We start from the raw sequence: 23,245 nt of genomic DNA, 5'->3' as shown, positions 1-23,245 counted from the left end.
GACGCCTCAGTGTCTTTCCGCGCCCCGGAGTGTTCGGGAGTTCTGAGCTGAGCTGGGCCGTTTTTATTTGTTAATTCTGCGCGTGACCGGGCTACAAAGATGGGGAAGGGCCCTAGGGCCCAGCTGTGAGGGGCGCTGAGGCCCTGCAGTGTGTTGGGCCCGGAGCAGAGGAAGCTGAGGGAAGGCCTCATGGCGGCCGCGGCTCCTCACAGGGGGCAGCGCTGAGCTCTGCTGGCTGTGGGGAAATGATAGGTTAGAAAGACAACGCCGGTTTACTGCAGAGCGCTGGGTGTGTGTGGATCTCTCCACAAAGCACGTGCACCGCAGAGCTAAATGACCCTTGTTATATATGGTTAACGTATGAGCATTCATACAATGACCACAAAGTTCCCACCCGTTTGTGCGTATTAAGTCTAACATTGCATCTGTCAGTCAAGGGATTCTTGCACTGGGTCTTTCAGTTTGCCCATAGATGGTACTGATGTTGAGGTACACAGATTGCTCTGACGCCTGTTTGTGCATTGTTCTTGGGTGTCTCTCTGCCTCTTAGATGCTCTTTGGTGCTTCCCTACAATGTCTACACAAAGGGACCTATTCTTACCTGTCTGTAGCATCAAAAGGTCTATTCTGTGAATGCTAACTAAATAGTTTTAAGTTTTTGGTATCCTGTCTAGAGCTCCAAAATGCCCTGTTAACCAGGGAGACAGTGTGTTGCTGGGGCACAGGACCAGGCGGAGTGTGCTTCTCTTTGGTCCTGAATCTGAAGAGAATTGCAGAATTGTAGGGGTTGGAAGGGATCTATAGAGATCATTGAGTCCACCCACTCTGCTGAAGCAAGTTGCCTACAGTAGGTCACACAGGAGGGCATCTAGACGTGTCTTGAATATCTCCAGAGAAGGAGACTTCACAGGGTGCCTCTTTGGGCAGCCTGTTCCAGTGCTGTCACCCTTTCTGAGTAAAGAATTTCTTCATTGTGTGAGTGTGGAAAGTCCTGTGTCCCAGCTTCTGCCTGTTGCCCCTTGTTCTAATGCTGCATGCCACTGAGAAGAGTCTGCCCTCATTGACTTGACTCCCACAGTTTAGATTTTTATAAACAGTGATGAGATCCTCTCTCAGCCTTCTCTAGAGTGAACAGTCCCAGGCCTCTCAGCCTTTCCTCACTGGGGATATACTCCAGACCCCAGTCATCTTTGTGGCCTCTGCTGGACTCTTTCTAGAAGTTCCCTGTCTGTTTTGAACTGAGCAGCCTAGGATGCAGTACTCCAGACAGGGCAGCCAAAGCACAGAGCAGAGGGGAGGATCACCTCCCATCCTGCCGTACACGCTCTACAAAATGCACCCCAGGGTTCCCTTTGCCTTCTTAGGCACAAGGGCATACTGATGGCTCATGGTCTACTGCAGGCCACCAGAACTCCCAGGTCCTTCTCTGCAGAGCTCCTCTCCAGCAGCTCAGCCCCTGCCTGTACTGATGCTGCAGTTGTTCCTCCCCAGGTGCAGGGATCTGCACTTCCTCTTGCTGAACGCTGTCAGGTTCCTCTCTGCCTAACCCTCCAGGTCTTGCTGAATGGCAGCGCAGCCTTCTGGTGTCTCAACCACTCTTCTCAGCTTCATATTGTCAGCAAACTTGCTGAGGGTGGGCTGAGTCTGACTCAGTGGGGTTTATCTGCTAGCAGCTGGATTTTACATGATTTAACTAGCATTTGGTGTCTTTGAGACTTCAAATTCCCTATCAAGTGCATAAAAATGAGCTGCACACACTGAGGAACCATCTATCAGGAGCCACAAACACATTCAGTTTAGGTAGGAAGAGCTGCTGAAAATTAAAGCCTGTCTGGCAGCCTCGACTTCAGTTGGGGTCTTCAGTGTTACAGAACTGTACTATGGGTTGGGTGCAAGTTGTTGAATGGTCCGTAGCAGGACTGCTTCCCTACAGATGCAGAGGTCATACTTCTTGTACTTGTTTCTGGAAGAGACTTTTTAAGGCCATAGGGCAGAGAGCTTTGGGAAGCTCAGAGTGGTAAGAAAATTTCTCCTAATTGTGCTGTTTGGGCAGAGTTCACCATTGGGGTCCAGAACGTGGTACTGAACTTGTGCAAAAAGAATCCTCCGAAGGGGACCTCCATTTTGCTGGAGCTCCGCATGCCCTGCCATGTTACAACTGATTTGCTACCTGTTCAAGGCAGTTAAAACAATATTAATATTTTATGATGTTTTTGAAGCCCCGCTCAGGAAGTTGATGTAACAGGTTGCTAATGCACCGCAGCTCATGCCCGGAATTGATTTCCAGGCCATTGAGGCCAGCTTTGGAGACAGTATTGAACCTTGCTTTGAAGTCCAATCACTTGCTGCCTTCCTCCTTCAAAGCAAATTCAAGACAGAAGACCACAATTGGAGTTTCATTCTCCCGCAGAACATTACACTGGGGGATGCAGCTCTCTTCATCTCTCAGTGTGAGACAGTCTATTCAATACAATCTATTCTGAAGAGCAAAGCATTGCTTCAGACAAATCCCAGGAGGTGGACCCCATAAAAATCCACGTCCAGAAGTCTGGCTGCAAAGAGTCAGTGGGAGCAGACCACGGGGAAGCAGAACCTGCATGGGCAGAATATGGCCATGTTCCTAGCAAAGGCTGAGCAATTACTCTTACATGCCCCAAGTTCTCCCTACCGAAGGATGAGCTTAACTCCAGGGTTTGGTGTGTGTTAGGAGACTGGGATAGCAGCTCTGGGATTTCAGATCTGCATACACTTCTAATTTGTGGGCAAAGCACGATAAGATGCCATTAGTGTGGTGCATTTGAATAGAAAGCTACTTCAAATCATTGGGTGTGCGACTGGAGAATGACACAGCGCCTCTAAATTTAAAGTCCTATCTGCTGCTATGTGATGCACAGCCTCATAGAATTGATAGAATCATTAAGGTTCGAAAAGACCACTAAGATCCCCAAGTCCAACCTCAACACATCCCCACCGCGCCCACTGTTCTCAAGTGCCGCATCTCCACAGTGCTTGAGCAGCTGCGGGGACAGTGACTCCACCACCTCCCTGGGCAGCCTGTGATCCCTCAGCCGCTCCCCACTGTGCTCCAGACCCTTCACAGCTCCATTGCCCTGCTCTGGCCCTCAGTGTCTTTCCTGTTGTGAGGGGCCCAAGCAGTCTAACAGATTAAAGACCCTTTTATTCCACTGAAGGGTGTTAAAAATGCTTTGTCCAGATGCACAGAGACGCGGGAGGTCTCCAAGCCCTGGCTGACCCCATGCAGCCCCTTCACCAGCCAGTGCTCCAGCACAGCTCCACACCACAGGGCCCATCCTTCAGGACCTGCCCCAACACGGCACCAAGCTGCCATCCACAGGGACATGGACGGGCTCAAAAAGTGGGCACACAAGAACCTCATGAGGTTTAACAAGGCCAAGCGCAGGGTGTTGGGTTGGGGCAATCCCTGGTGAGAGTACAGACTGGGAGAAGAACTCATGGAGAGCAGCCCTGCGGAGAAGGACCTGGTTGTGGATGCTTTGGTGACGTTCATGGCCAGGTTGGATGGGGCTCTGGGCAGCCTGATCTGGTGGCAGCCCTGCACATGCCTCTGGGGTTGGAACTGGGTGGTCTTTAAGGTCCCCTCCAACCTAAGCCTTTCTGTGATTCAATGATTCTGTGATGTTATTGGAGATGTTACTGAAGTGCAGACAGTTGTCATCAGGGCTCTTCCCTTGACAACTGACACAGTTACGCCATCATAAAAAGCTCCTAAAGAGCAGGTCCTGTGGGATGGGTCCTGTAGGATGACACAGAGTTGCGTTGGGGCAGGTTGTGGGGTTCCCTGAGGTGGGATGTGGGGGTGGGTTTGTTGGTTCCCTGTCTGTTAAGGGAGACTGTGGGCTCTAAAATTCAGGCCTTGGCCTGCAGAATGAAGTTTGTCCTGTCAGAGAATGCCATGGACGCCCAAGAGGAGGCTTTGTTCCATAAGAATAGTGCTTTGGGCCCTAAAATAAGACTCTAGGCCCGAAAAAATAGGCAGCAGGTGAGAAAACAGTGCCTTTGGTTCCCAAGTATAGGCTCTGGACCCTGAAAATAAGAGTTTGGTGCTTAATAACGAGGCTGCGGTCTGTGAAATGGAGGCACCTGCCCCCACACACGACCCTACGCCGCACACAGCCGAGCTCAGCCTCGAACCCGGAGCCTCTCTGCTCCCGTCCGTTCCGCCCCTCTCCGCGCATGCGCAGCACCGCCCCATGGCTCTGCGCTGCGGTGTGAAGCGACAAGATGGCGGGGCGGGTAAGTGAGGGGGGGAGAGGGGGATGGTTTCTTTCCTCTCTCCTGTCCAGCTGTGGGAAGCTTCACCCCGTTACCTCCGGCTCTATGCCGTCTCTGCTGCCCCTCGCTAGGCGTTGGGGTGGGTTCTCGCAGCGTGAGGGGTTGTGGGGTTCCCGAAGGGTGCTGTGGTGATCCCCCTTTGGTTATGGGGGATGGAGATTTGGGGTCCTATGAGGGTTCTGTAGGGACCTCTGTCCTCGAGGAGTGCTGTGAGCCCTTCCCTTGCGGGGTGTGGAGTGAGGTGTAGGGTGCTGCGAGGTTCCTTTTGGGTTATAGGGGATTTTAGGGTCCGCTAAGGGTGCTGTGGGAGCCCTTCTTCTCTGGAGTTGTGGGGCAGGATTTGGGGTTCCCTGCGGCCCTGGTGGGATGGAGGGCAGGACTGTGGGGTTCCCTGAGGTGGGGTGTGGGGCAGGTCTGTGGGATTCCTTGAGATTGGGGCAGGTTTGTACAGTTCCCTGAGGTGGGATGTGGGGCAGGTCTGTGGGGTTTCCTGAGGCTCTGCTGGGATATGGGGCTGATCTGTGGGGTTCCCGCTGACTCCTCAGCCCTGTGGGCGCTGAGAGCGCTGGATGTGGGTCCAAGTTATGTCATATTAAAACACACTTTAAGGACCGTGCAGTGGTTTTAACGCGTACTTCCTAAAGAAATAAGCCTTAAAAACATCCTGTTGGTGACTGCTTAGCTAAAATCAGCGAAAAGGCCTTAACGTGTAAAGGAACGTGGGATGGCAGCAGGGGGATGATGCAGAGGTCAGGTGAGCAACCAACAGCACACGGTTTGGTGTCACGTTGGATGCTGGTCTGTATAAATAAGGAGCAGTGGGTGGGAGGATGGAGGTGTGTGATATCCCCCTTACAACAGGTGAGCCTGATGCTGGAACACTGATGCTCCCCCTGGTTAATGTTGTTTAAAGATGCGTAAACCTGGTGAATACATAGAGAGAGCTGCAGTGGCTGCGCCTGGCCCATGCAGAGATTTCTCTGCCCTGTTCCAGCCAGCATCAAGCTGTTGGTCCAGCACTGTGATTTTGCTTGTACTGCACCAGATTGGAGAGCTGCATGGAGAAGTGCAGGAAGCAAAGCAGAGCTGCGTGGCTGCAGTTATGCAATAGCTGCAACTTGTATAACCCCACCGTCATTTTTCTATGTGCAGTTTGGGATTCAGGAACATCAGTTAGGCTTGAAGTACTGTTGCCATCAGCACAGGGCTGGGAGGCACTGGCCTGTTTGCTTCTCATGTCTGTGGTTGGAAACAATTTTGGTTTCACTCTGTTAATAGCAGATGTTGGTCTGCCTTTCAGAACTGTACCGTAACCCCTCCAGAAGTGCCTGTGACCTGAGCAGGAGACGCATTGCAGATACCTGTTGAAATGAACTGTTGAATAGATTGAATGCAGAGTTGTAGGAATTGCAGTGAAGGACAGACTGTGGTCCCTCATGTTACAGAACTCTGTGCTGATGCATGCTCTGCTGTGCTCCTTGCAGTGCATCAAGGGGCAGTTTTAGGTTGGACGCTTTGTGAGGCTGAGTCTGGGTTTTATGTTTTTGGTCTAAATCTGTACATTTGAATTTCTCCTCCTTTCAGCTATCATATGGAATCATTCTTCATAGGTGCAGGTGCCATCAGGCAACTGCAGAACCATTTGTCAACTTAGTTCTTTCTTGCAGTGTGGCATTTGTTATTCTATCACATTTTTTTAGTGCTTTGTCTTTCAGAATGCTTTAGGGGAACACGAGAAAACTAAATTGAAATGTCTTTGTCCGATGTCACTTCTGCAGCTCCATACCCGTTTTGCAAAATCATTGCAAATACATTTTGCTGCTTCTTACAGGACTTCTGCTTTACGGAAATCCATGATGGATTATTTGGAATAAAATTGTTGGCCATCAGACTGTGTTTGTGGGCGTGGGATGTCTGACCTTGTCATCTGTGATTGATTTGTTGCTTGGCTTAGTGTTGCAGGAACAGTGTCCCCAAACCTTAATAGTTAAAAAAAAACAAAACAGGATAATGTCAGTGCAATACTAAGGAGAATCTCTGCCCTTTACTGGGTGCGGAGGGGAACGTGGCCATTGAGGATAAGGAAAAGGCTGAGGTTCTCAATGCCTACTTTATGTCTGTCCTTAATAGTCAGACCATTTGTCCTCAGGTGCTCTACCCCCTGACCTGGAAGTCAGGGGTGGGGAGCAGAATAAACCCCCCACGATTCATGCAGAAACAGAGACCACCTGGACTGTCACAAGTCCGTGGGGCAGGATGGGATCCACCCGTGGGCACTGAGAGAGCTGGTGGAGGTGATAGCCAAGCTGCCTTCCACAATCTGTCAGCGTTCCTGGTCAACCAGAGAGGTCCCAGAGGACTGGAGGCTCGCTGGTGTGACTCCCATCTACAAGAAGGTCATAACAACTCCAAGCAACGTGATAGGTGAGGGGCAGAGTGTTTGGAAGACTGTGTAGAGGAAAAGGACCTGGGGATGTTGGTTAATGCTGGGCTGCACGTGAGCCAGCAGCGTGCCCGGCTGGCCAAGAAGGCTGACGCCATCCTGGCTGTGTCAGCAGCAGCGCAGCCAGCGGGAGCAGGAGCTGCCCGTCCCCTGCGCTCACCTCAGTGCTGCGTTCAGCTCTGGGCCCCTCGCTGCGAGAAAGACGTCGAGGCCCTGGAGCGTGTCCAGAGAAGGGCACGGAGCTGTGAGGGTGCGAGCACAGTGGGGAGCGGCTGCGGGAACGGGGATGGGTCAGTGTGGAGAAGAGGACACTGAAATTAGACATTATTGCTCGCTACAGTGCCCTGAAAGGAGCTGGTGGGGAGGGGGGTCGACCTCTGCTCCCCTGTAACTAGTGATAGGATGAGAGATGATGGCCTCAAGTTGCGCCGGGGAGGTGCAGGTTGGACATCAGGAAAAATCTCCTCTCTGAAAGAGTGATCGGGCCCTGGCACAGGCTGCCCAGGGAGGTGGTGGAGTCACCGTCCCTGGACGTGTTGAGGAATTGTAGAGGTGTGGTACTGAGGGACACGGTTCAGTGGGCAGCACTGGTGGTAGGTGCATGGTTGGACTGGATGATCTTAGTGGTCTTTTCCAACCTTAATGATTCTATGATTCTGACCACTCCCAACAACCTCAGAACTGGAGGTATGTCACTTCTTATCTCACTTCTTTTCTCACCGTGGGCAGCCAGGATGACTACTTTAATTAAAGAATTTCCCTCCTCGGCTCAGGGGATGCAGCAAGATATTTCATCCTAACCTTGGTTCTGGGAGGTCGTTTAGGAGAGGATCCTATTTGGGAGATTTGGTTTAGAAGATGCCCTAAGATGTAGCTTGGGGTGAGTTCATACTGTCATAAAATCAGCTCTGCCTGAGCCCACTGCAATCCAATCCTTAGGAAACAGCTAAATATACATTTTGCTAGAATGCCCGTCGGGCAGGACAGGATTTTCAGTCAAATGAAATTATTGATGTCGCTATGGCTAATAGAAAAGCCTTCTTCACAAATCCTGTCGTCGTGAGCTGGAGCCATCTGGTACTGCGTCTCATTAAATCAGGGCAGAACTTCAGGCGCTCTGACCCTGCTGCAGTGCTGGAGCACTCTTTCATGTGTATGTAGGACAGATAGTTCAGAAGGGCCAAGCGTTAGCAGCACGGAAAGACAGAGCGCATTGCTCTGCTCTCCTGGGATGCAATAAAGCAGTGACCTTCCGCCACAAAATCTGGAGTAAGTCATGCCCTGGAGTTGTGTCGAGTTATTTGCTTTTGCTGGTGAGGTGTTGGGTCTGGAACGTGGGCTGCTTATAATTGGGTGCAGCAGTCGGTGTCCTGGAATGATTAGTGCTGATACAGCCCGTCAGGTGGGGTGAGTTGTGGGTAAGCAAGGGATAGCAGCACCTCGAGCAAATTCCAAGTAAAGAGGGTGTTTTTAACCTTGTTCCTAGTGCCTTGAGAGTTTTTTCTAAACAAACAATAAGAAATGTGCATCCAGGTGATGTCCTCCTGTTCCTTTTAATCTGGCGAGCTTCTCAGTCTCAAAACTGTGATTTGTGTTTCTAATAACATTGCAAAGTAATGGATAGAGTGCGCCCAAATTCCCAAAGCTACGCGCGCGTTCTTAGCTGCACCCAATGGAACAGCACTGGAGTTAGCAAACTCCTGCAGAACCGAATGCGTTTGGCTGTAAGCTTTGCACACAAAGTGAGCAGCAGTCCCCACCCTGCTAACAAAATACAACCTCTGGTTGCTCAGTTTGGCACTTCCGTGGCAATAAAATGGCTTCTGTGTGGGGAGGTGGGAGTAATCTCTAGATTTTCTCGGCTCCATGTGGAGGCGTGTCCATGCCTGGGCAAAAATGGGAATACTAACCCCGAGATCTTGAATTTCCTCTTTGAACAGGAGAAGAAAATGGCTATTTATGGGGTTCTTGCAGCTCCTCCCAGGCCGGAATCAAAGCTCCCAGCAGACTGAGGCCGCGCAGCGCAGGTGGAACGGCCAATCCTGAGCTGCAGCTCGGGAAGCTTTATTATTTCACATGTCCATGAAAGCCTTCAGCAAACTGTTAACCACTTTAGTGATTTTTCTTCTTTTTTAATCGTAGAAACACAGCATTTAGGACATCTGTTGCTGGGTGTATTTCCTGGTAAATGTGTGCCTCAGAGGAGCAGAAAATAACTCATGCGCGTGCATTGCTGTGGCTGCTGGGAGATGCTGCTAATTGACATCTCTGCAGACTAAAAGTTTGCATTAAACTTTGTAAAATTTGAGCGCTGTGTCTTTTTTTTTTTTTCTTTAACAAAGCTTTAGTTCGTTCGGTTTTTTTTAATTTAAAATTGCTGTCTGCAGAGATTTGCAGTGACTCCTTAGGCTGTGTCTTCCACTGTTCCCACTAAGGGAGCTGCAGTCATTTGCCTTTAGAGGTACTGAGAGTATATTTTCAACTGAAACACGTTTTGCTCTGAGAGATGTGATGGGTCACTAACGATACCAACACAGGGTGTTCTTACAAAGGTAAAAAGAAAAAAACAAACAGTTCTGACATTGAGAGATGTCTGTTCCTCTGTAGACTGTGGTGGAGATGTGGCTGCTGCAGTGATTTCAGAATAGCTCAGGTCAGGAAGGTTAGACTGCTGTTCAAATCTAAAGCGATAGAGTAAATGTTTAAAAATTCTGTTTTTGTTGAGATGGTGAATGTGCCCGGAGTGTGTGCTGCCAGACTGGGTCTGGCTTCACCCGTAAGGTCTGTGAGTCACAGGCAGCTGCAGGAACTGTCCTGGGGGCAACTCATAGTTATCTCAGCAAGAAAGGAGCAGAAAGATACCCCATGGAGAGACTTGGTTGACCCCTGTGTTTTCAAACATTCTGTGTTCTGACATGGTTCATGAGGAGGTGTGCAGTAACCCTGGTGGCCTGTATTGTCCTGGTGCACCGACGTGCGGTTCTGGTCACAGAGGGGAAGTACTTTCTCTGCAGGCTTTCCTATGCTGGAAGAGCTGAATTTGTCTCCTTCTCCCAGGCTATTGCTGACCCAGCTCTGCTCAGCTCACCTTCCTGCATGCTGTGCTGGTGTTTGCCATCTGTGTGCAGTAGTCTCCTGCTGCTTGCACTTCCCGTGCTCGTTTATTCTCATTTCTTTCCTCAGGTTCAGTTGCCGCTCGATCCATTGGTGCAAACTGTACCAGGTGCAACGCTTCATGCACGTCTGCTTTGCAGAAGCAGTGCAGAGAGCAAAACCTGCCTCAGCTGTTTGATAATCTCCTGGGTAGGATTAGGAAATTAAATGAGTTAAGCTGTTCCAAATGAAGAGCATCTTTGCCACACCGTGTAATGTTTTAGCTCTTTCATTCAACTGACAGGTAGTAGTGCGCTTCTATTATGTACCGCCAACCTGTCTCCTATGGGGGCTGAGTAATGGGAGACGTGTTTTTCTTCAGCTTCCTCTGTCATCAGCCTTACAGTCACAAATATTAGCCATCGTGTTGTACTTGGTGCTCACCCACACTGCAGAGATTTTAGTCTTGGTCCTCTTTCTAACTGAGTGCAATGCTCTGCTTTTGCCTTTTGTTAAGATGCTGGTCTTGAAATTCAGGATGAGGAAGGGTGGTTTTGAGTATGGATGAAAATATCCAAATAGCATTGCTTCTTGGGCTGAGCTCTCCAAAGTGCAGGGATGATTCAGTGCTGTATTTTATTGCAGGAAAACGGGAATCTGTGCGACTTTGGAAAAAAAAACTCTTTGATATTTCAGGCATGATGGTGTTTGTTATGGAGCTGTTTGTTCTTTTACTTCACAAAATATGCCAGGATCATTGAGCATGGTGCTGGATGTTCATGTCCTGGTGCTGGATTTTCCCATTTTGCATCAGTTCAGTAGCGGAGAAATGGAGACAACATTGCTGATGTCTCATAAATCTGAGGGTGAGGTCCTACACGTTTGTCTCTCATCGTGACATTTATCAGTGCATCACACAGTCTCCTTCCGTCTTGGCAGACAGAGGCTGTTGGAGTGATGCAGATTTAGGAGCAGTATTGCAGTGCTGGAGCTCTGTGATGGATTTCTTTTGCTCTAGGAAGGAGGCACAATCTGGAATGTGGAGTCACCTCCCCAGAGGTCCTCCGTCCTTGGAGTCTTGTCCTTGGATAAATCAGGACAACATCTGGAGGCAGGGAGGGCTTCTTTTATTCCTTTGAGTTGAAGGAGCATTTGGAACCCCAAATGTGGGCAGTGGGATGGCTGGCACAGTGCTGCTGCGGGGGGGACTGTTTCCCCACACCTCTATCGTGTTGTACTGCTTGCCTAAGGAACACTTTGTGCTGGGTTTGCAGTGCATCCCTTTATATTCTGCCTTTTCTTACAGCAGAGCTTGCACATTCCCAAAAGTGGACAGAAATAACCCAGAGGAGCGGTGCTCGCTGTTCGTGTAGGAAGCAGCACGTCAGGAAGGATTAAAAATGCATTTGAGGACTCGTGCTGTAAAAAGACTTAATCCAGGAGCTCTGTGTATGGTTTTGTCCAGAAATATCCTACCTGCTGCATTGCTCTCAGAAAACTGAAAGAGAAATGATAAAATGGTGAATGCTTTTTTGTTTGAAATCTGATGAGCTTTACCAGACATGCTGCGTACTTTGGAAGTCCACTGAAATCCATTATTATGGGAATATTTAATTAAATCTTTCAGCACTCTTCAGATTTGGACAGATAAAGCTGTTTTCAAGGCTAAAACCAGAATGTGGTTCTGTTGTCACATATGTCAAGGGCAACTAAGTGTTATAATATAATGAGTGAATCAATTTTGAAATAGCCATGACTAGAGGAATTGCGCTGTTAGCCAAAAGCTGCTCCGATCCACGTGGAGATGAATTTTCTGTGGTTCTTCTCTCAGATGGCTCAGTTATGGGGCGTGATGAGTTGAGCGTTGAGTGTGATGCTAACTCATGGGAAGTTGTCCAGATAAGCATGCATGGTTTTAAGTGTGTCATAAGAGAAAATCCACTTGGAATTGCCATTAGCAATAAGCTGACGCTGACAAGTGGTTGCTCTGGCTGCAAAATCGTGTCTGACGAAGAAAGTGGTTGGGTTTGGACTCTGAAAATAGCTTCCTGCAGGATGATATTTAGCTTTGCTCTGAATTAAAATTTTCAGTCTGCAGCTGGCCATAGAGATCGTGCCTTTTCCATCATTTTCTCCACTTCTAGAGGCATTCCAGACAGAGGTTTTGGATACAGTCATCTTTCTTGATTAGAAGAGGTTGGAGAAACCAATGGAGAGAAGAGCACGTCAGTGACATGGACTGTGCTCTCATGGGACTTAATTTCTTAGGGGTTTACAGAAGTTTTGAGACATGAGATGTAAAGGAAAAATATGTTTTTATTTGATATGTTTTCCCATCTCTCACAGCCTATGCAAGCAGCACGATGTCCAACTGATGAGCTGTCATTAACAAACTGTGCTGTGGTGAATGAGAAGGACTTCCCATCTGGACAGTAAGTGTGTCTTTCAACTTCTAACCACAAAGGAGTTGTTTTCACAACTTGAGTAGAGGTGGAATGGAATTTCAGGTGCAGTAGGTTAATTAAAAATTCTGCGTCTTTAGAGACCAAAACTTTAGATGTGCTTTCTCAGAACTGGAGATACTCAAAAATGGTAATTTTTTCTCAGAAGTATTTCCAGCTTGGGAACTGCTGAAGTAATTATAAACACTTCTAAATGAAGGAATTCAGACCTTTTTTCATCTTTCCTTTTTTTTTTTGCTGTTGTTCCTGTTACATAGTTGGGATAATTTTCAGCTAGATTGTTATCATTTAATTGTGTTACTGGGGGCACCTTCCCACTTTCACATCATGTTGGAGTGCTGAGCAATGTCAGTAGAAACCACCTCTGCTTCTAGAGATTTTCATGCACAAGAACAATAAGGGCAAGACAACCAGAGTGCAGGCACAACAATTTGGGTACTTTAATTACAAGTCTGTGTGGCTGATAGAAGCTGAATCTGAACTTGACTTGTCTGAGAAAGACAAAACTTTTAAAAAATAATTTTTAAAATGGGAGGCAGTGTTAAGAAATGATAGTGAGTGATATCCTTAGGGCTCAGATAAATTCTGCTGAGGATGGGGAACGAATAGCTCTGAACTGCGGGGGGGAAGGGAGCGGTGTTTCAGGACTTGGCTCTTTTTGTGTTGTGCTGTCACCCTGGAGAGCTCCTGCACTGCACCTTTAGTGCCAAACAAACATCAGAACCCAAACCACCTCTCCCTCCACCCCCAAACCAGTAAAACTTTTAGGGTTGGAGGCAGGCGAAGTTGTCTGCTTGGACATGATCTCTTCAAATGATGTTTTTCTCCAAGTAGATTTTTTTCAGCGTAACGGAAAAAGATTTGAACTGAGCATTGTGCCTCATAAGTAACAAAGGTGTTAATTTCCTGAAATGTGAAAGTCCTGGAAGGACTCAGACCTGCAGCAGCCAGCCGTTTTCCTTTCAGACTCAGGACGCTTTCATTGCATTTATTGAAGTATACAGGCAACAGTTTTCTGGGACTTGCTTGAGAGCTGCCTATTTCTAGAAATTGGGGCTTACAAAGCAGGCAGCATATGTTAGACTGTGAACAAATGCTATAAATTGTTTTGAAAAGTATAAGGCTACAGTATAAACGTCTCAATATTCAGCTACCACTGAAAGATGTAGTCATTCTGCTGCATTGCAGATGCACTGAGCAAGACCATCCCAATGATCTGCTGCAGCAATGTGTGTGCTGTCAGCAGTTCTGGTTTGTATTGTCCTAATCATGATTGGCTGCAGGGATTTTTTTTGGATAACTTTTACAGGTCTTAGCTTTAACGCTTATATTTGGTGCTTATGGTCTAGAGCTGGGACCTGGACCATAGATCAGTGAGGTCATTTAACCCCAGGCTGCCACCATAGATCTTTTCATGCTTTGTTTTCCGCACCCTGTGTGTTGGAGAAGTATGAATCATGATTTTATGACTCATGAGATGCAGTACATTGTTGTGGTTACATTGTTGGTTTGGTAAGTGACACTGTGACATGTTTCTATCCCATGGGCATCCAACCTTTAGGCTTACCTGGGCCACACTGAGTGAATAAAAACTGTCTTGGGCTGTGTGTAAAATATATAACACAGTTAATGTACATAAGTAACAAAAGTTTTTTTTATTAAAACGTGAAAAAAAAGAGAGCAACAAAAACATAAAACTAGTGGGATATTTGACCTTGTTTTTGTGAAATGAATGCATCAGGCTGGTTCTGAAGAAGTGACTGCAGTTCTTAGTGAGTTCTCAGCTCATCAGTTTTTTTGATGAAATTTTACTCTTCCTGTGATTCATCAAGCGATGACATGAATAAGGTGTGTGGCCATTCTCTCAATTTTGGGTTCCAGCCTCCTTTTTCAAGGGCCCAGTGCCTCAGTTTGGGGTTCAGAGAGTCATTCTCAGGGTCCAAATCCTCATTGTAGGGCCCATTTTAAGGAGCATGCCTTCCTTTTTATGGCACAAACAATCTCTTAAAGCTTTAAACTCTCTCTTGCTGTCTAGAAAGTGTACTAGTAGGAACCAGAGGCTCCATTTTACAGGCAACAGCCTTGTCATTAGGCACCAAACCCTTATTTTCAGAACCTAGAGCCAATACTTGGGATCCGCAGATAGTTTTGTCACCCGCAGCCTAATTTTTTCAGAGCTGGAGTTTTATTTTAGGGACTGAAGTGTTATTTTTAGTGATCAAAACCTCCTCTTGGGTGTCCATGGCATTCTCTGACAGGACGAACTTCTTTCTAGAGGCCTGAATTTAGAGCCCAAAGACTCCTCTAACAGCCAATCCCTCTCCCACTCATCAACCACCACCTTTTTGAAGGCTTGAAGCTTCATTTCAATGCTCAAAGCCTCCTTTCTAGTGCCCAGAGCCACACGCCAGGGGCCAAAGCCTCATATTTAGGCCCCGGGGACTCTTTCTGGGATCAAATGCCCATTTTGAGAGATCAGAGCACCGCTTCAGGATGCATCCCTTGAGCTGGAGAATCCAAAGCCCCGTTTTGGAAGTGTCAAAGCCGCATATCAAGGTCCAAACCACCCTCTGTAGAGCATAAGCCCTCTTTTTCCACTCTGAAGCATACTAATAAGGCCCAAAGCTGTTTTTTTGTTGCTCAAAGCCATCTTCTGTAGGTCAGATTGACGGTTGGACTTGATGATCTTAAAGATTTTTTCCAATCTAAATGATTCTGTGTTCCTAAGGCGAGATTGTGAAGCGAGAGATATCTTTCTCTGGTAAAAGAGGTCTTATAAAAGTCTAGTAAAGAGACACGATCAAATTTTTGAGTTGAATATCTCATTGCAACGCTACACGTTGCATTTGAAAATTTACACGTAATGTTTTTTTTTTTTTCCATTGGGAACTAATTATTCTTACCTTTTTTGCTGCCTTTGTAATGGGGAGTAACTCATGTCATGCCAGTTTAGTTATGTGGGTAGCCCATGACGAATGTTGCTGAATAATTTGCTTGGGTTTCCAGTCATCCACTGGAGGAGGATGTCCATAACAACATGAACAAATGCTTCCTGGATCCTTAAGGTGCTTATGCTGTTCTTTGCATAGATGTGTAAGGTATTGTCTCCCACACAAGAGCTATGCTTTTTCTTCACCAACATAATGCTAACCTGTGTATCCATTAGTTTTTATCTGTTATAGTTTCTGTTGTGCACAACCTGGCCAGAAGACTTACTAGCTGATGGTTTCCTGAGTCAGGTTTGAGCCCTTCCTAATAACTGGCATTACAGCTGTACTTCAGTGCTGATAGTTTGAAGCAAGGCTTTGCATGGGAATTAGAGCAGCAGTCTCATCCGTTAGAGCTCTTGGGAAATATCTGGTGACTCACAGCTCTTTTTGTTAGTTTCTAAGCAGAAGCAGTTAAAGAGATTGAGATTTTTCCCCTTGTGTCTCCGTGAGCTCTCCAAGCTTCCTCCTGGTGAATATCAATGTCAGAAAGGGCATTTTATTTTTCCTGCTGTTGCCGTATTTTGGATATTCTTCTTAATACTTCAGTTGCTTGAAGCCTGTGGAATACTTTCTGCTTCTGCTATCCTTGAGAAGAATCATGGGATTGTTAAGGATGGAAAGACCAATAAGATCCTCCAGTCCAACCATCAGCCCCTGCCTGTGACAGCTGTCCTTGTAGAATGTCAAGATTTGACCTTTTCTAATCTTCCTGCTTGGCTTTAATTTTTTCAGAAAGCTGATTGCTTTCTCTTTTTCTCTTTTTATCCTCCCTTCTGACATCCATTTGGCTGCGGTGCGATCATTCTGGAGGAGTTTTCCACGAATGGAACACTCAAATGTAATAACTGTAATTTGTTTCTTTGTGGGTACTTCCCAGGCAGTCATGCTGCTGCAAGGGCTGTTCCTCCCCAGATGCAGGATGTGGTGTTTCTCTGTGTTGGACTTGATGGGATTTGTACCAGCCCATGTCTCCAGCCTGCAGAAATGCCGCTGAATGGCGTCACAGTCATCAGACAAACCAGCCTGTCACTAACAAAGCATTTAAAAAGTATTGGCCCCAGGATGGGGACCATGACTGGTGGCTGAAGCTGGGATGGCGGGGCAGGATCTCCCTTTGTCCATCCATATTGACTACTCCCAGTTGTTTTCTTGTCCTTTAATAGATTTGACTTTCAGGATTACTTGCTCCATCACCTTCCTGGGCCTAAGGTGAGGCTGAGCAGCCCTGTGGTTCCTTGGATCCTCCTTGAAGATAGGATTAACAGCTACTTGCTTACAGGAAACAAGGTTCCGATTTTCTGCTTGGGGCAGGAATAAATGGAAGGGAAGGGTGCACATCCGTGCAGTGGGGTTTTTGGCAGCTCATGGATAATTTGGGGCCAGAATTGGTAAAGAATCAAATCACTTGTCCACCTGACAGAGAAGATATGCGTTAAAATGCTTCTGTGTTATCTTCTATGTTATTCCTTCTGTGTTACCGAGAGCTAAAGCTCCTGAAAGGGTTTTGGAGGCTGCCCTGGGTGTGTAGGCTGTGACTAGCAATGTCTGGTTATCTTGGCTACACAGGCCATGCATTTCCTCTACTTTCAGAGTGCTGTATGTTCTTTCTTATCATGTAGCTGAAGCTGTTATGCATACCCAATGTAGCCAAAATAGATGTCCCTGTTCATTGCAGAGGAATTGAACTAGATGACCTTTAAGGGTTCCTTCCAACTCAAATGATTCTATGTGCAGCAGGTCTGCTGTTCCAATTCAGTAGTCCTATTTCTGGTCTTCAGGTCCTAAGTGAGTTCCAAGAGAATGTGTAGGTCATGAGCAAACAGGAGGGACAGCCGCAGTGCCCCTCTGATTTAATTTCTTGTACTGGAACTCTTTCTGTTTTACTGCAATCAAACTTTTGAACAATATACTGAGATTCATTTATAGGCTTTGCATCTGTCTAGTCCAGGGAATACTCTGTAGCGGAGTTACAGATTACCATTTTGATATTAAATACTTGAGATGTGAAAGTAGTGTTGATTTTATGTCTTTGTGGTTATGGTTTGGTTCTGTTATGTCTGCATCATGCAATTCCTGAAGCACAGAGCTACTGCTGGGGGAATTTAAATAGCAGTTATGTCTTGCACTTTGGCCTTGAGGTCGTGTTGTATTCAGTGAAGGTGTTGGACACCTGTGTGCCAGCATTGTAGCATAGGTTTGAAGTGCAGAATTCCTTTCAAAGCCCTCTTCATAGAATGACTTGGGTTGGAAGGGGCCTTAAACCGTCTAGTTCAACATAGGCCTGAAGTCCTCATTTTTTTCTGTTACAGGTATAGGCTGGCTTGTTTCTTTTTAATTCTCACAGCCCTGGGAGCAGTGCATATCGTATATGTTGGAGTAAAATCTTATTCTCTCTTCTAGACATGTCGTTGTGAAGACTTCTCCCAACCACAAGTACATCTTCACACTGAGAACCCATCCCTCTGTTGTTCCTGGCAGCATCGCCTTCAGCTTGCCCCAGGTACAAACCCTTTCGATAAAGAAACCATAAGCCACGTCTGCTCTTGTCTGTTAATTTTTTAATGTTTTCTGGTTTTCCTTTGTTTCTAAAACAAAGCATTTTCTTTGTTGTGTTGCAGGAAGGTTCCTTGATTATTATGCTCATCGTTAATTTTTCTAGAGGAGATGTGCAATTAAATGCATAAAATAGATGTAACTATTCACTCTTTCTTAATTAAGTCAAGCTACTGCATGTTAAATGATGCTTAGAGTAAATAATGGATACAATTAACTTCTAAGTAGAAAAATGAGTCTTTGACTTAGTGAGTTATGCATAGTAATGCATAGAGCTGCAGCAGCTGAGATCACTCATTTATTGCTTTCATGTTTGCCTACTGGTAACCAGTCAAGAAGCAGAGTCTGTGCTGCACACACAAGACTTTTTTCCTCAACAGATGACTTGGCATAAGCCCCAAAACTGCTTTTTGCTTTTTGACATGTTGTTCATATTTGTCCGGATGAGTGGGTGAGGGGAGCGTTGAGTTACAGTCTGCGCAGTTGAGATTTAAGATGCCAAGGCTGAAAACCAGTTATCAGCGGAATATACTTGTGTCACCGGGCTGAAACAGATGCATTCACTGTCTAGGGGGCGTTTTTGTAGATTCCAGTAGCTGTTGTAGATCTGGGGGAGCTCTTCTGATAAGGAATGAGGTAGTGTCGTACTTCAGATGAAGATGAGTTTAGGATGTCTCAGGGGGGATTCTTCCTGGCCGCGTGGATGAACAGTGGAAACTGTAAAGAATGAGATTAAATGAGGAAACATTGTTTGCTTTCACTTTCTTGGAAATACCAACATATACATGAACTTCCTGTTCTGGGCTTTGATTTCTAAAGCTTGATCCCTGTTATGCCGAGGGAATTCTTTCCTTATATTGAATTTCAGTTTGGATCCATGAAGATATTGAGGAGGGGTTTCAGGGGGAAATTTTCATTTTTGAAAAAGGTCATTGTTCCTTTCAGGAGAAAAAGCCAAACATAACTGACCACAGAGCAAAGCATTTCAAATGCAATTTTACCAGAGCCCTGTGTAATGATACTTATATACTTCTGTGATTCACTCCTCTCTCAGGTTGAGATATTTAAGGGATGGTGAATATTGCCTAGCCTGAAAAGTGGGCTGTAAATACGCAGTAGCCAGTCTGTGTCAGAAAAACCATTCACTGGAAAAACACTGTTTTTGCAATTATTAAGCAATAACTTTTGGCACTGTAAAGGTCATAGATTTTCACATCTCATATTATTGAACCATTTCCTATTTCTCATGCAGCTCTGTGCTGCACAAAACTTTTAAAAGGAATTTGAAGGAAGTTGATGGGTTTGGAGAATTCCCTTCTTAGTAATTACCTGAACAAGTTTTAATTGCTTCAGGTTTTAATATAACTTCAAGCACATTGTAACAATTTCCTGGAACTACTGTCCTGATGTAAGTTTTTAAAATAATCAGGAAAAGCCATACTTGCCTGTTGAGCTATCTCCTATTGTGAATAGTGCTTGACCTTTAGTAGAAAAGGAGCAGAATGGGGGAAAAAAACCCAAAGATCATCAAACATATGCAGTATGATAACTTTGACGTCTAAGACAGTGGGATGATTAATAGTATGTAGGAAGTTGGACAGAATCACTTCCCAAGGTCAGAAATTAGGGTTGTTAATAGAACTGATTGACTCGTTTGCTGTTAATTTTGGAGTATTCATCCAGTTCTGCCCTCTTTTTCTTAAGGTTGTTATGACGGGGAGTTGGGGGCTGTTTTTCTAGGTAACTTGAGCAGACATGTTCTATTGAAGGACAGGCTTTCTCAAGTTTCTATCTTATTTTTACAGAGAAAATGGGCTGGACTTTCCATAGGACAAGAGATAGACGGTAAGTCAGACAGCAGCACAGTGCTGACATATAAGAAGTGAGTTCCATGTTTCTGCACTGAAGTGAAACTGAACTGGAAAATCCTGCACCTTCAGTACTTCTTCAAGTAGTATGGAGCCCTTGTTTCTGAGATGAACTGCTCTCGCGTTTGTTGGCTTCCTGTCTCTTAACCATTTCAAAACCACTGGAATAATTTGTTCACGTGTAGGTGTGAACATTGAACATGTAGTCTGTCCTTGTGGCTTTGGAGAACATGATTGTCATTGTCTGGGTGTCTCACTGTGTTCAGTGCTCAGCTCATGGACACACCATGTGAAGGAAAGCTGAAATCTATAGCTTCTTGCTGTCCTTCCTCTTTTGAACAAGATCTTGCCCTGTTAAACAGTAAGTGTGTTTCTACTCAGGGCTGTAAGGCCTATTTTTACAAGAGATGAAGGATTCTGCATTTTGATGAGGAGAAAGAGATGCATCTTGAGTTCTTGCAGACTGAATGCTTGTACTCCGTTGTTCAAATAAATGGAGCCTATGGAGCCATTGCCAGTGTTCAGAGACTGATATGCATCTCTCAGCTTGTATGCTCTTTCATTTGTTCCTACTGCCTGTCACCTCTACCTGTGATGCATTACTGTTGGCTATAGGTGCTGCTGTTTGGTCAATCTGTAGCTTCTAGAGTATTGCCCAAGCTCCTGGCAGCAGTGGTTGGTATGGGAAGATCTCCACTTTCTTTGCAGCACTGATGAAGGTAATAGATCATACCCATTCTTTTGACCATCAGGAATTACCTGTGTGCTCACAAAGGCTGCCATCTCATACTTTTCTTTGGCAAGATTATTGTGATGAAGCCCACTCCTTGGCTGGTCACCTTCCCAGCTGCTTTGGTCTCAGCAGTCCATGGGAATGGATCGTTACTTGCAGGAGAAGTCTGAAGTCTTTGTGCATCTTCCTCTGTAGTGACATGCTAGAGAGGGTGTGTTTGCCTCTATCCACAACAAATGCTTTTTAATACTAAAGTTGTTTGGAGAATTACATGCTAATATTTAGCACCATCAGTTGTTAGAGGAGATTTGTGATTGTACTTGTTCTAGACCCTGCTGAAAACTTAACCAGCACTATGAGAATGTGCATTAAAAAAAAAAAAACAACAATTGAAGTAATTTCATGCAGAGTGACTAAATGTCATATGACTGCCTGCTGAGAATAAAGGATTTGTAAAGCTATTCTACAGATCAGGAGATATATTCATAAAATGAGTGACTCACCAGGGCTCCCTTTTTGTCTTGTTCCCCTGATAATGTGAAAGCTCTGCTTTAAATGCCAGTTTAAAATGGAGTCCTGCACTTAGTGGTACAGGGATGCTGAGCCCTGTCAGGCTTCTTGAGCTGTGGTAGAGGTTTCTGTCTGAGTGAATCTTGTAACTTTGCCCTTGGGCAGAGTGCGCTTGGTGCTGAGCACCTCACTGGCACCTAGCAGGAGTCTCAGGATTTGCCTGAACCATACCATTGCCAACAGGCTTGGTAGGAAATAGGGAATTATGTCGGAAATGCATTTCCCTTATTCAACTCCTACTGTTTTACATTAGCTGTGACTTCTGTATCAGACAAGACTTCTTCTCTAGATGCAAAGCAAACCTAGTATCATAGAATGGCTTAGGTTGGAGGGGACCTCAAAGATAATCCATTTCCAACCTCCTGCCATAAGCAGGGCTGCCTGCCACCAGATCAGGCTGCCCAGGGCCTCATCCACCCTGGCAGTGGATGAGGCCCTGTGAATGCCTCCAGAGATGGGGTATCCACAACTTCTCTGGGTAGCCTGTTCCAGAGCCTCACCACTCTCTGAATAAAAAATTTCTTCCTAACATCTTACCAAAATCTACATTATTTTAGTTTAAAGCCATTCCTCCTTGTCCTGTCACTATCTGCTGATGTCAAAAGTTGCTGTACCTCCTGTTTGTAAGCTTCCTTCAATACTGAAAGACCACAGTGAGATCTCCCTGGAGTCTTCTCTTCTCCAAGCCCAACTCCCTCAACCTTTCTTCATAGCAGAGGTGCTTCAGCCCTTTGATCATCTTCATGGCCATCCTCTGGACCTGCTCTAACAGCTCCTCATCCTTCCTGTACTGGGGGCTCCAGGCTTGGACTCAGTGCTCCAGCTGGGGCCTCACAAGAGTGGAGGGGGACAGACACCTCCCTCTCCCTGCTGCCACCCCTCTGCTGATGCAGCCCAGAATACAATTGGCTTTCAGGGCTGCAAGCACATGGTGCTGGCTCACGTGCAGCTTTTCATCAACCAGAATCTCCAAGTCCTTCTCTGCAGGGCTGCTCCCAAGCTCTTCTTCCAGTCTGTTCTCCTATCTGGGATTGCCCCCAACCCAACACCCAGAACTTGGCCTTGTACCTCACGAGTTTCTCGCATGCCCAGTTTTTGAGCCTGTCCAGGTCCCTCTGGATGGTGTCCCTTCCTTCTGTGATGCCACCTGCACCACTCAGCTTGGTGATGTCTGCAAACTGCTGAGGGTGCACTCGATCCCATTGTCCATGTCATTGATAAAGATGTTGAAGAGCACCAGTTCCAGACAGAACTCTGGGGGCACCAGTCAGCCTCCCCTCAACCTGAACAAAACCACTGACAACAGCCCTGTGGCTGCAGCTGTCCAACCAACCCTTTATCCACCAAGTAGTCCAGCCTTCAAACCCATATCTCTTCAACTCAGAGATAAGGACATGGTGCGCAACCTTGCCAAAGGCCTTGCACAAGTCCAGGTAGGTGACATCAGTTGCCCTTCCTTTGTCCACTGATGCCATCAGTCCACCATAGAAGGCCTCCAGATGGGTCAGGCATGCTTTGCCCTTGGTGAAGCTGTGCTGGCTGTTGCTTCATGATGTACTTCATTCTTCTGCTTCTGTCCTTTGCTGTAGTCTGGATAGTGAGTTACTTGGGCTGTTTGCTCTGTGAGATCCTGTCTTCCCAATCAGTTGTGTTGAAGCAGTAGCCCTGAAGTTGTGATCCATGCTCTTTACTTTCTGTCTTCCTTCCAGCAGCAACAGCCCTGAGTTTTGACATGGGGTGGTTGCAACCTGTTGTAGTTAATGCTTCATTCTGGTCTGTAGAAGCCTGATAAATCATCTATAGATTCAAGTGCAGTAGTACAGTTTAACTTTTCTACTACCCTGTCTGGAGAAGAGCTAGTCAATCTCTTGAAAAAACAATTATGGTCTCTGATAGATGTTTTTTCAGGAGTAACATGCTTTCTTAAGATACCCTCCAAAGCTACAGACATTGATGAAGCTATTGTGGTACTACTGTTCTCCACTGTTCTCTTCCACTTGGCCTGTGTGGTGTTTGAGCTGTTTTAAAGGATGTTATTTAAAGGCTATTATGGAAGAAATGCAGGGATTTTCAGCAGAGGTACACTTACTGTGTTTTTGATGTTGTAGTGAAAGAAGGAGCTAAGGGAAATAGAGTTTTCTATTAGAAGTAGGGTATTCAATTTTATAAAATATTCAGAATGGAAGAACATGCATTGTCAAACTTACAGCATGTTTAAT

General features: G+C 46.1%; 1 protein-coding gene and 1 long non-coding RNA gene across 3 annotated transcripts in view; both read left to right on the top strand.

The window, feature by feature from the left end:
- Positions 4,165–23,245, top strand: part of NSF (N-ethylmaleimide sensitive factor, vesicle fusing ATPase) — a 57,730-nt gene continuing 38,649 nt past the window's right edge. The window contains exons 1-4 of one of the 2 annotated variants that reach the window (XM_021377659.1): positions 4,165–4,275; positions 12,197–12,282; positions 17,703–17,802; positions 19,661–19,700. In XM_021377659.1, the coding sequence (XP_021233334.1) occupies positions 4,264–4,275; positions 12,197–12,282; positions 17,703–17,802; positions 19,661–19,700 (238 nt within the window). In that variant the 5' untranslated portion in view covers positions 4,165–4,263. Of the gene's footprint in view, positions 4,276–4,298; positions 4,394–12,196; positions 12,283–17,702; positions 17,803–19,660; positions 19,701–23,245 lie in introns of those variants that run through there. The other variant, XM_021377660.1, reaches the window with a different exon arrangement.
- LOC110388431 lies at positions 4,400–9,065 on the top strand. Its single transcript, XR_002432879.1, has 2 exons — positions 4,400–8,784; positions 8,900–9,065. It is a non-coding gene; the product is annotated as an uncharacterized LOC110388431 (long non-coding RNA).

Source organism: Numida meleagris, chromosome 26, assembly GCF_002078875.1.
Source record: "Numida meleagris isolate 19003 breed g44 Domestic line chromosome 26, NumMel1.0, whole genome shotgun sequence".
NCBI lineage: Eukaryota > Metazoa > Chordata > Aves > Galliformes > Numididae > Numida > Numida meleagris.
The sequence above is the reverse complement of the archived record's forward strand: the minus strand, read 5'-3'. Positions and strand labels throughout refer to the sequence as shown.